The sequence below is a fragment of the Otolemur garnettii genome, unplaced genomic scaffold (assembly GCF_000181295.1).
Source record: "Otolemur garnettii isolate 467f Iridium unplaced genomic scaffold, OtoGar3 scaffold00233, whole genome shotgun sequence".
Taxonomy (NCBI): Eukaryota; Metazoa; Chordata; class Mammalia; order Primates; family Galagidae; genus Otolemur; species Otolemur garnettii.
The window spans coordinates 621,119-633,817 of record NW_003852628.1 but is presented as its reverse complement, the minus strand read 5'-3'; the positions used below and the strand labels follow the sequence as shown (position 1 = coordinate 633,817).

The 12,699-nt window shown below is 52.1% G+C and overlaps 2 protein-coding genes across 2 annotated transcripts in view; both read right to left on the bottom strand.

Moving 5' to 3' along the window:
- The window catches only part of NUMBL (NUMB like, endocytic adaptor protein), a 23,616-nt gene extending 13,669 nt beyond the window's left edge, over positions 1-9,947 (bottom strand). The window contains exons 1-6 of the mRNA XM_003802100.2: positions 9,759-9,947; positions 5,728-5,812; positions 4,288-4,427; positions 3,231-3,305; positions 3,060-3,134; positions 1,973-2,113 (exon numbers count right to left, since the gene is read on the bottom strand). Coding sequence (XP_003802148.1) covers positions 1,973-2,113; positions 3,060-3,134; positions 3,231-3,305; positions 4,288-4,427; positions 5,728-5,812; positions 9,759-9,782 — 540 coding nt within the window. The 5' untranslated portion in view covers positions 9,783-9,947. The remainder of the gene's footprint in view (positions 1-1,972; positions 2,114-3,059; positions 3,135-3,230; positions 3,306-4,287; positions 4,428-5,727; positions 5,813-9,758) is intronic.
- A 913-nt stretch (positions 9,948-10,860) lies between these two features.
- The window catches only part of COQ8B (coenzyme Q8B), a 23,660-nt gene continuing 21,821 nt past the window's right edge, over positions 10,861-12,699 (bottom strand). The window contains exons 13-14 of the mRNA XM_023508246.1: positions 12,239-12,359; positions 10,861-11,727 (exon numbers count right to left, since the gene is read on the bottom strand). Coding sequence (XP_023364014.1) covers positions 11,446-11,727; positions 12,239-12,359 — 403 coding nt within the window. The 3' untranslated portion in view covers positions 10,861-11,445. The remainder of the gene's footprint in view (positions 11,728-12,238; positions 12,360-12,699) is intronic.

The window sequence follows — 12,699 nt, the reverse complement described above, 5'->3', positions numbered from 1 at the left end:
AAAAAAAAAAAAAAAAGAAATTGCTATGGGCTCTGGGCTTCCTAATACCTCCACATCAGCCCCTGGCAGGCACAAATCAATAGTGAGTAATCAACACTGCTATTCTCAAATTTGTTTTCCATGTCTGGTGTCTGGTTTTAGTCCTGAATTGTATGTGTGAGTGGCAAAGTTGGGGACGCTGATTAGTACTAGAGGATAGGCTCAGAGTTATTTGCAGTGGGTATTTCTGAAAAATGAAGAGAAAGAAGATGAGATATGCTTTGAGTGAAGGCTATTCGGGCCTGTGATGGATACGTGTTATATGTTCTGCCCAGCATCCACCATTGATCCTGTTTTTCTTTTTTTTTTTTTCATTGTTCCTGTTTTTGATAATAAAACCCCAGTGTCCCTGTAGGGAATTCCTCATCAACATTGTATAAGTCAGTCTGGGTGCTCACCCTCTGCTGGCTGATGGGAAGACAGCGACTGAAGCTAGAGAGTAATCCCATACCCTCTTATTGGAATTTGAACCCAGAATGTTGTAGAATTTCTTCTGCAGTGTTGCCCTAAAAAAGTTGCCCAGTGGTTCAATTTGCAAGGCTGATCTGCTTTCTGCCCTTTCTGAGACTGTCCTCTAATTGTTCTCCAATTTTGTGAGATTCCTCATATCCTTCTTGTAATGTCATTCTAGGTTTAAATTAGCCAGATTAATTTTTACTCTAGCAACCAAACACAGTCTTAGGAGTATGAGGCTAATGTAGTGAACAGAGACTGTGACTTCCTATCAGAGTTTTGTAGAGTCAGGAACAGGGCAGAATAATGCCTCTATTTTCCATCATCTTTTGCAAGTAGGGATGTCCATGTGACTAGGTTGTGGCCAGTGGGATGTAAGTAAAAGACTATATGCTTCCCAAAGAGGAGAGGGTATACCCCTCTTCATGCCTCCCTTCCTTGTGCTGGCTGGAATGGAGATGTGAAGGCTGGTGCATAAGCATCCATCTTGAATCATGGAGTGGAAGCCACACTCAAGAGAAGGAACAAGATAAAAGAAACCATAGCTCCTGATGAACACAAAGGTGCCACCAATGCCATGCTGACTGCCTTTAGGTTTCCTTGACGTGAAACAATAACAAATTTCTATTTCACTGAAACCACTGGTATTTAGGAGTTTTCTGACACAAGCCTCAGTATCTTAACTGTGTGAATGCTTCTCACAGGATGGTCCATATGTCACTTTCATCAGATTCTCGGTTGGGACCTTAACTGCCCTAAATTATTAAGAACCAAGGCACCTGTAATCCTAGCACTCTGGAAGGCTGAGACAGGTGGACTGCCGGAGATCACAAGTTCAAGACTAGCCTGAGCCAAAGCAAGACCCGTCTCTAAAAGTAGCCAGGCATTGTGGCAGGCACCTGTAGTCTGGAGGCTGAGGCAAGAGAATAACTTGAACACAAGAGCTAAAGGTTGCTGAGAGCTATAACGCCAAGGCACTCTACCTAGGGCAACAAAGTGGGACTCTGTCTCAAAAAAAGAAAAAAAGAACCAAGGCAAAATGAACCACAGGCTGAGTGAACAGTGGATGCTGTGTGGGGTGTTGTTTGATAAGGACCAAAAGAGCCTCCTGGGGTCAGCAAATTCTCTATGACTTGATCTGAGTGGGGTTTATGCATAAGCAAAAATTCACGGAGCTGTGATCTGACAATCTGTCCACTTTACTGTATGCCCATGAAAAACTACTGATGATGATAGTGACGATAACCAGCATTTTCCTGAGTGATTCATGGGTACCAGGCATCAAACACCCTGTATTAACCCACTCAAGTCTGACAATAATCCTCTAAGTAAGGAACTTGAGTACACCCCCTTCTCCAGATGAGGAATCTGGGCACAGGGAGGTGAATTGACTGTCCCCTGAATCTGCACAGCCTGCCAGTGTGGGGCTGGAATGCCAAGGCATGGGAAAGAAGAGCTGGCCAGCCATAGCAATACTCACGGAGTCCTTGAGTGCCAGGAAACAGTGGCAGATCCAGCGGCGGGTGGTCCCATCACGACAGATGTAGGAGAAAGCTTTGTCCAGGTTGCGGTCAGGAGCACAAAAGGAGACCTTTTCGATGGTTTGATCTACTAGCAGATCCTAGGAGGGGACAGGGATGCCAGGAGAGGAGGATGAACTGTCTTTCAAGTATTCATTCAGCATTCCCTTAATATCTGTTGAATGGGGTGGAGACCCAAGAGTCAATGAGACAGCCACGGTCCCTGTCTGCATAGGGCTTCCAGTTCAGTAGGGGAAGTCAGACCCATCATGAGATGGAGACCATCCAGGGTCACAGCCAGGCTGTGACGAGGGAGGCATGGACAAAAGAGTCAGGGCTGGGTGAGGGAACACAGGAAGAGAGGTCAGGGCCAGGATGGAGAAAGCCAACTTGGGGACAGTCAAGCAGAGCTTCCTGAAGGAGGAATTAACTAGGCAGAAAGGCAGGGAACAGTATCTCAGGTTGAGAGAACTGCCTGCAAATATGGTGATCCTGTTCTGTCATTAACCCAGCTCTCAGCATGTCCTGGCATCTCCTGGGACAGTCTGAAGGCAGGGCAATCAATGGTGAGCAAACAGAAATCTAGATCCTGGCCTCATGGTGCTTTCATCTGGCTGTGCAGACTGACAATAAACATATAACAGCTAACCTTCCATGATCTGAGTGCTTACAATGTCCCAGGTACCATCTCAAACAATTTGCATATACTTTCTCATTTAATAGCAGGGTCTATTATTATCCCCATATTTTAGATGACATAACAAGGCCCAGATCTTGTGCCCAGGATCCCCAAGCTGGGATCAGAGCTGAGGCAGCTGCTGCAGTCTGTGTCCTCACCCACTATCCATACGCATGTACCAGCTCACAAATAACCACAGTATTCAGTCTCAAATTATGACTATGAAGTGAGCACATGGCATAGTCTATTTTAAGGTCCTTGAGGGAGGGATATCCCAGAGGAGGTGGGAAGGCATCCTTGGTCCCAATTTGAGCAGGGTGAAGAAAAAGGCCCGCTGGTAACTACCCCTACCCCCACCAGCCTCCTACCTTGGTCTTATCATCCACCACTCGAAGCCCATCAGCTGATACCCACAGGACAGACTTCACAGACTTTCGGCCCATCTAGGGTTAAGGAGGAGGACAGAGGGACCTGGTCAGGTCAGGGCTGACTTGTCCTGTCTGACCTTGGCCCCTCCCTCACTCCTGCCCCTCACTCACCGCCTTCAGCTTCTTCACAGCATCTTCACACACATGCATCCCCCGGGACTCCTCCACCTCCACATGGCCTAGGTACTTGGGTGAGGGGACAGGGGGACATGAAATAGCATGGCAGTCAGTAATTCCCAGTGTCTACTGAGCATTTGCCATGCATCGGACAATATTCTCAGCACATGATACGTATTCACGTATTCTGCACCTCAACTCTACAAGGTGGCTATCTCATTCCTAGCTCAGATGAGAAAACTGAAGCATGGCATATCACAGCAATTTTTTTGGGGCTATACGTCTGGGTCTAACACCGTACTGTGCTCCTTATGAATACCAATATTTGCATCTCTGTGCCTGACGACTGGCTCACTGTTAAGCAGATAGTAAGAATGTGAGCCAGGGTCCTGCAATGCCTGAGAGGAGGGAGGGTACTCCAGCCCCAGCTCTCTCACCTGTATAGGTGGGATATTTCCAGAGTTCCCCAGAGGGAGCACAGCAGCTCACAGCAGCAATTTAATAACATACCCTTTGTTGGCTGCCTTCCGTCCCTCTCTCCCACTAGCACTTACTGCACCTCCCCAGTGAGCCCCTCACACTCTGGGTCTACTTCTGGAAGAAGGGAAAATAAGGTGGAGGGGCTATGATCATGGTTGGCCTTCGCACAGCCAGAAGAGCTGAGCTCCACTGTCTATGCCTGAATCCTGCTATCTCTCTCACAGAAGCGTAGCGTATGTTGTAAAGGGTAGCATTCTAAACCAGAAACCCCAGAACAGAGAAGCGCTTTGCAAACGTTACCTTCCCATAGAGGTTTCACCACTGGATATTATTAGCTCCTATAGAACAGGGTGACCCCTGACATGACATCCCAGAGGTAAGTTTTCCTGCTACAAGAGAATACTCTTGGTTTTTAATATTAACTTTGAGGACTTGGTGTCCTTGCCTGGGCAGGCTCCACTGTTCTTTGAGAGGTAAGTCTCTTGTCATACTGCAGGTCCCTTAGCAAGTTTGCCCAGCCAAGCTCACAACACACTGGCCCTGCCCACTGCCGCACACCCCGCCCACTCACCCTGACCGGGAAGCTGCAGGTGCCCTTGCGCACCGCGTCCTCATCCGCCTGCCACTGGTGTGGGCGCGATGCCTCTGGTACATAGGCTGGCTTCCTCCTCCGCAGGCTCTGTCGTAACTTGTTCATGGTGCCCGCCCCGTCTGGTGAGGCAGGACAAGGGTATGGGTCAAGAGTGGAGGTCAGAAGAAGATATGGGGATCAACGGGGAGCACAGAGTCACATAAGCATGTTCAGCGAACATAAGGTCAGATAACATCATAGTGGGGTCACTGGGTCAGAGAACATAGGAACAAAAGCTTAAGTCAGGGGACATTAAGAAAAGAGACAATGCATGGCAGGGGAGTGTGAGAGTAGGGCAGTGAGGATTCAGAAACGGGGTGGGCGGAGGGCTGGGGGGCATGGAGGTCTGAGGTGGCAAGCTACGGATCACAGCTTTAGGAGGCTGGGGTTGTGATGGACAAGAGACATGTGGATCCAAAGGAGGGGAAGTGAGGTATAGAAGGACATGGGGTTAGAGGGCATAGGGGTTGGGGTCTTAGCGGTATGAGAGTCAGGCAGCAGGGTGATCAGAGGATACAAGAGTTGGCAACTGGATAGGTCAGGGTGCAGGCACCAAGCATGGGGGTGTGAGTGTGAGGGATGTTGACTTAGCTCTGGAACTCTGAGACACAGCTGCTCTGTGACAACTGTGTCTAGTCAGAGGCAAGGCTCATATGCCTCTGCACAGTGATGCATCTGTGAGAGTGTGCAAGAACATGAGGGTGTTGTCTTTGGGCATATGTTTGTAAGTGTTACCTGGGAGGGTCACTGTTGTCTATGAGAGTGCCAACTATTCTTTGTGAGACTGTAAAACTGTAGCTTTGTGAATTCCTCGGTCCCTGTGTGCTATCTGTGAGGCTGTCTCTGTGGAAGTGCAGCTACTGCCTGTAAAAGTGTGGGTCTGTCTGCGCTCTCTGGTAGACTGTGTGCAAGAGTGTATCTTTGAGTGTGTGTATCTGAGAGTCTGTACCTGGCAAGTGCCTGTGGTTGGCTGAGTGAGAGTCTGGGTGTGGTCTGGGAACATGCCTCTCTTGGTGTGTAAAGCTCCGTCCCTGTAAACAGAGAGGTGCTTGTACATGTGCGTGGGAATGGACACCCACTGAAGCACATCTTCAAGGGTATCTGTTGCTGTGTGGATTGGAAAGAGATCATCTAACTGTGTCTGCAGATGTGTAACAGTATGTACAACCCTGCATCTGTGAGTGTGAGGCTGTCAGGGGGTATAATTGTCTGTGAATGAGCAGGGCTGACTGTCACTGAGGTTGCAGGGAAGATGTTTGAGGGTATCCACTCATAGATGAGATTAAGCTTGAGTAACCATTGGTACAGTTCCTCTGGTCATGTTAGGCACAACCATCCACTCACTCAGTACCTGCCTGTCTCAAGCTGGTTACTACTAACCTGGCTCCGTCCTGGAGGTTTCAAGGGGCCCCGGGGCCCCACAAGGGGCTGGGGGCAGACGTTGCTCAGGCCTCCTGGGTCCGCCCTGCCCAAGGGAGGGAGAAGTTAAGAAGTTTGTTTGGTGTGGGGCTCGGTCTCCTAATTCAACCCACCTTTGGACTTCATCTGGCCCCCTCCATCCAGGCTCCTTGACACAAGCCCTAGTTGCCATGGCAACTGTTACCCAACAGTTCAGCCACCTGGTTCCCAGGGCCCAGGAACAAGTAGGTGTGTTTGGGAGCTAATCTGTTTGGGATGGGCTAGACTTAAGAGACCCTCCATCTCTCAAGGAGGATGGTGTGAGGAGAGTGGCCTTGCCCTGTAGACATGTGTCCAGGGCTGTACCCAAACATACCATCACATGGATGCAGCCAGTTCATGTCTACAGAAAACCTGGTCTGCACTTGTCCCTAGAACCTGGTTACAGCTCTGCACACTTGGTTACACACAGACACAATCACAGATACACCTCAGATCACATAAACTGTCACAGCCACAGAAAGCTACCACTATAAACATCTAGCCACATGTTCATGGTCACAGACACATACTCTCTACTACAGACATTTGTCTACATACTTGTAAGAGTGTCCCAGCCTGCTGAGGCCTCACCACAGACACTTGGTCACACCAGCTACTAATATTTGGTCACTTCCCTTTTTTTTTTTTCTTTTGCAGTTTTTGGCTGGGGCCGGGTTTGAACCCACCACTTCCAGTATATGGGGCCAGTGCCCTACTCCTTTGAGCCACAGGCGCCGCCCCACTTCCCTTTTCTTAGCCACATACAAAGAAGGGGGCTCAGGAACACACACTAGAATAACACATGTATGACCACACCCCATGACAATTACGTTTCCTCAGGCACCCACCCAAGATACCCACGTCACAAACCCACCCAGACAGAACTGCACTGACATATTCATAGCTACACCTACTTGTCACACATACCTCCACTGTTACTTACACACTAATATCTGGTACTGAATGACACAGGCAGACTGACATGTTTGATCTCACGCCAACATAGCTTTTTTTTTTAGATAAGGGTCTCACTGTTGCCCCAGGCTAGAATGCTGTAATGTCCTAGCTCACAGCAACCTCAAATTCTTGGGCTCAAGCAATCCTCCTGCCTCAGCATCCTGAGTAGCTAGGACTACAGGTGCCTATATATTTTTAGTAAAGACGGGATTTCACTCTCTCCCAGGCTGGTCTCAAACTCCTGAGCTCAAGCAGTTCTTCAGTGACAGTCACACCCATATGGATAGTCTATAGTCCTTCATTGAGCCACTGACAGCCACCACCCAGAAACTACTATTCCTCAGGATACTATCTTCAGACACAGTCAGACACATTCCAGAAGTGGTCCTACATGCACACAACACCCGTGTCCACATTACTCAGCTATCTTTCATGGTCATAATATCACTAGTGTCCCATGCACAGCCATACCATGCTACACCATCACAGAGAAACATATGATCTTTCTTCATGCGGATACAAAAGTCACATAGATAGGTATGTGGCCACATATAATCGCAGCCTTGTTTGGACAGGTGTGCAAAGTCACAGCCCCACCTACACACATATCTCACACCCGAGACATAAGCACAGTTTTAATTTCCCACATCACAAGTACACAGCAGGGAGTATGCACAAGAATGCTTAACCCCGGCTCGGCGCCTATAGGTCAACCGGCTAAGGCGCCAGCCACGTACACCTAAGGTGGCGGGTTCGAATCCCCAGCCCGGACCCGCCAAACAACAATGATGGCTGCAACCAAAAAATAGCCGGGCGTTGTGGCAGGGGCCAGTGGTCCCAGCTACTTGGGAGGCGGAGGCAGGAGACTCGCTTGAGCCCAGGAGTTGGAGGTTACTGTGAGCTGTAATGCCACGGCACTCTATCCAGGGGGACAGCTTGAGGCTCTGTCTCAAAAAAAAAAGACATGGCATTTAGAGCTGGTTTATACAGAAGATCTGGTCCCTGACAAAGCCTTCAGAGACTTTATCAAATTCAAACCCAGGTCATCAGCCAGTGTCCAGTGACCTCATCACCAAATCACACAAATTCAAACCCAGGTCATCCAGCACATATGCACCCATATATACACCCAGAAAAAACAACCACACAGCTATAGACACCCACACTTTCACAGACTGTGACACAGATGTAAGCACATGTAGTCACCTGGGGTCATAGACATGCAGGTCACACACAGGAATATAGAAGTATAGAAGCCATAGTTACACATACCCACAAACACACGCACTTACCTGGCACCAGCACACACAGATACATCCATAGATTGGGTCACACACAATTAAATAGCCCCTTATAAAAGTCAGCCAGACTAAGACACCAAGTCAAATTCACAACCCAAATCATACATACAAGACTATAAACACACAAATCTCTCAGTATTATACACACAGCTAGATATAAAGTCATCTACACAACCTAGTCACACACAGAGACATAGTTATAGATATACAACCCCTGTCATACACAATACCATCACACAACTCTAGTCATAGACACAACATAACTTCAGACACAGTGGAAGTCACACACCCAGAGCTGCATAGATACTTGCGTGTCACTTGTGTATATAAAATCAGTTATAGATATAACAACATTCTCAGTCATTGGACGAGTCACACGCAGACGCAGACATGGAATCACAGACACAATTCCACTTACACACACAGTCACAACTCCACCCACATCCTGTCAGTCAAACACATGCCCAACCCCAGACTCAACACATATACTGTCACATATCCAGTTATAGTTACCAAGCCACACAAACACAGGTCACAAAAGACAAACACAGACACAACCCTGTAGTCCCAACCATGCACACACTCAAACAGACTAAAAAGTACACGGTTCTGGATGGTGAGCAGCTATCATATACACACACACAGTCACACAAATACTGGGGTCACACACAGACACAATTACAGACACTACCACATACAACCACAAGCACGCACAGACACATGACACAGGATTTCTTACAGTCACCAGCTGCAGCCCATGCACACATGAACACAGCCACAGTCACACAAACACAGGGTCACAATCCTAGCCACCTCCCCATTGCTTACTTCCCCCCTTCCCCCAGGTACCACACACAAAGCCTCCCGCACCGCCCGGATGCTGCAGACAGACAAGGCTGCACCCGGTCCCTGGGGAGCCGCCCCCAGCCCAGCCTAAATCCTAGAGCTTGGGGGGCCAAGGCCAGGAGGGGGAGGTGGCGCATTGTCTACGGGTGGGGCCTCTCTCTCGACAGCTGAGCAGCCCTGGGGACAAAGGGGGTGGCCTAGGGGACCTGTGCCTTGGGACCCTTGACAAATTCTGAGGTGGGGGGATTGGAGGCTGCCTGAAATTCTTATTTCATTCAGGCTGGGGTGGGATAGCGTCCCACGCTCTAGAACCTTGTTTTGAGAAGGGGCTGTACCTGGGACGCCGCCCAAGGTTTGGGGGGAATGCTGTGCCCAGAATGCTTCTGAGGGTTGGGGACAGATTGTGCCTTGGCTTGGTGGGAAAGCAGTTACCTAGGGACCCCATCCCCGAGACCTTGCCTAGGGAGGTGTTGGGCTCAGAGATCCCCTCAGGCAGGGAGAAGTAGGGATTTGGTCTGGAATTGCCTCCTGGAGGCCTTGGTTTAATATGAGGAGGCTCATCCCCAAAACCTTGCCTAGGGAGTTGTACCTAGAATCTCTGCAGCCCTGTCCTTGATTTGGGGGGAGCTGTATGTCCAGAATTCTTATTTCCAGGGCCTTGGCAAGCGATAGCCTAAAAGTCTGTACCCGAGACCCCCGTCTCCCGGGCTTTGGCTTGGTAGAGGCCTGTTCCTGGACCCCCACCCAGGACCACTCTCTTCAGCCTTGCCACTCTCTGCATCCGGGCGCCGCCACAGCCTCCCACCCTCCGCCACATCAGCAACGGCGCCGCCCCCGACCCGAGCCCCCCTCTCCCGCCCTTCTCACGCTGGCCGCCGCGCTGCGAGACATCCAGGGCCCGGGCACCCCCGCCTCCCGCGGCCCCTGGTGGACCCGGCTCCCCGAGTGCTGCTGCTGCTGCTGCTGTGGCGGCGGCGGCAGCTCGGTCTGACGCGGGCCCGGGCCCGGGGCCGGGGAACGGTGCGGGATGCACGCGCGAGCCTGCTCGACTCCCGGGAGGATTCCGTTCCGGGGGCGGGGGATCGTCCCTCCTGCCTCAGCTCCCCGCCCCAGCCCCGCCCATTGGCCCGCGGCCTGCTATATATGCAAAAAAACCCCGCCCCGGCCCCGCGCCTAGCCGGCTCCAGCCCCGCCCCTTGGCCCTCAGGCCACGCCCCCATACAAATACAACCCCGCCTTCTCCAGTGCGGCCACCGCCCCGCCACGCCCATTGGCCAGTCCCTGTTAGAGCAGGCATAGGATCCTAGCTGAGTCCTTTCCTCAGATCTATCCAGAGGTGGGCTCCCTTCCCTTCCGTGACCCCAGACCTCAGATCCCCTCCATTTCCGCATCCGAAAGAGTTGCTTTTGGAGGCGCCTTGCCGCCCCACATCCCCAAATCTTCCGGACAGCCCCACAGTTCTCCCAGCCTGGCGGGGGCGGGCAGAAGCAGTGACGAGGCACTTTTTGCAAGGAAGAGGAGGGGGAAATGAACAGACCCCGACATCCTGGTGCCGGATCCGTTCGGCTTTGGGGGCGGGGGCCCCAGACTTGGACCAGGGAGCGGTCATGGCCGCTCTGCACCCCCGCTCCTCCCCCAGTCCTGTGGTTTTGGCAAAGCAGCTGGCAGGGGCATTAGGGCCCATTAGTAAAGGCTAGGTTGCCGGGAGCAAGGGGAGGGAGACTGAAGCGGGGAAGCCTGGACGACGAGAGGCGTGGAGGAGGGGGGAGGCCTTCTCAGCTGCTACAGCCTTTCGAGCAGGTGGTCAGCACGGGGGCGGGGGGACGCGGGGAGGGGAAAAGGAGGTTCCTGGCAACAGATGGTCCAGGCAGGGCTGGGGCTTTCAAACAGGAGGGAGGGGCTGGCCATCTGCACTTGGAGGCCGCTGGGGAGCTCCTCCCCGCAACCCCTAGCAGAGAAAAGAGCTAGGGAAAGGGGAGGGCCGATTTTATTCCAACTGAAGGTTCAACCCCGCCTCCCACCTCACCTCCCTACACACACACACAAACACACATACAGGCTGGAGCCCAGGAGAACGCAGCTGGTAGAGGAGTGAAGGAGGCAAAGGGGAGAGCTGCACGCACTGGCCACCATCTCTCCACCATCTCTTCTCTTTCGGAGACCAGGAGACAGAGGTGAGGGGCTACCCCTCTCGAGTCCGGTTTTCCATAACGGCATGCAGGAGGGCTGAGGGCTCCTGAACATGATGGCAGAAATAAGTTGTTTCCCTGGTTTAGAATTCCTGGTTGTCCACTCTGGAGTGGGGAGGAGCAGGATACACAGTCCGTGAAATTGGAAGGTCCTCAGCCCCAGGCTTCCTGAGCTCCTGGGCCAAAGAGGAGAAGTAGGCAAAGCTGGGAAACCGAAGGGGCCTCCTGGGATCCAGAGCACAGGGGCCAGGGATAGGCGATACTACAGCAGGGGGTGGCCCACTCTGGGCTGGGATCTCCCATGAAGGCAGTCAGAAGGGACTTGCCCCAAGGTCCTCTCTGGCCAGGAGGCTGCTGGTCAATGGCTATGTCTGGCGACTGGCCCAGTAGCGGTGGTAGGTGTCCTGGAAGAGGTCCCTGCAGGCAATGTGGGCATGGAGGCGGGCACAGGCCAGGAAAGCCCCTGCCAGCTTGCGGTGCAGAGCATAGGTCTCCTCAGGTGGGGGGCGCAGCCGGTGCTGCAGCAGCACGGGGATAAGGCCCTGTATGCGACGAGCAGTGTCCCCTGCCCCAAAGTCATAGGGGCCCTGGGTGGCAAAAGGTTCTCCCAAGATCATTACTGCCTCCACATGGGCATCGGAGAAGGCCTAGGGGTAGGGACAGCAGATGCACCAGTAAGGACATAGAGCCCTCAGCTCCCTCAAGTCTCAAGTACAAACACAAGCCTCTGACTCCCTCAAGAATAAGTAGATCTCCACTCCTTCCTGAACCTCTAGTAACATGTAGCTCCCTATTTCTCCCCACATAAACAGCCCCTCACTTCCTCTCAGACCCATCTACAGATAAGCAGCCCTCTACTGTCTACAGATAAACAGCTGCCCCTTTCTGACCACCCCCAGGACCCACAAGCAGCCACCAGACCGCTAGAACACACACAAGTGGTGCCCATTTCCCCAGGACTTCTGAATAGTCAAGCAGTGCATCACCCCCACTGCTCCCTGGAGCCCCCATTATAGCCAGAGTTTCCTACTTCCCCAATTTGGACATATAGCCTCCACTCTCTCCAGTAGAAACAAGCTGTATCCCCTATGCTCCCCCAGAGTCCCTCAGTAGAGATGACAGCTCCCCACTCTCCCAGCTTCTCCAACATCTCCCGACCTTGGTTTCAAAGCCTGTGAGGAATTTGAGGTCTCGGGATTTTTGCAGGACCCGGTCTCTGTCTCCCTCGGCTGCAGCCTTCACCACCTGGGGAAATGGGTGTGGGTCAGAAGGACAGAGGCTGAAAGGTCAACAAGTAGGGTTCAGGGGGGCTTCTGGAGAAAAGGAGTTACATACCCCCATACCCTGGGCCCTCCCTCTCATGTGGAAGCTGCTCCTTCCTCATTCTGTCCTGTCTGTGACTCCCTCAAAACTGTTCTAGAGTCTAGGGTGTGGAGGTGGTCAGGGGTTCTGTCCTCTAGGCTAGAGATGCAAGGCCTGCTGAAAACTGTCCCTGGGGCTTGGCGCCTGTGGCTCAACTGGCTAAGGCGCCAGCCACATACACCTGAGCTGGCGGGTTCGAATCCAGCCCAGACCCGCAAACAATATAGCTCAACCGGCTAAGGTGCCAGCCACATACA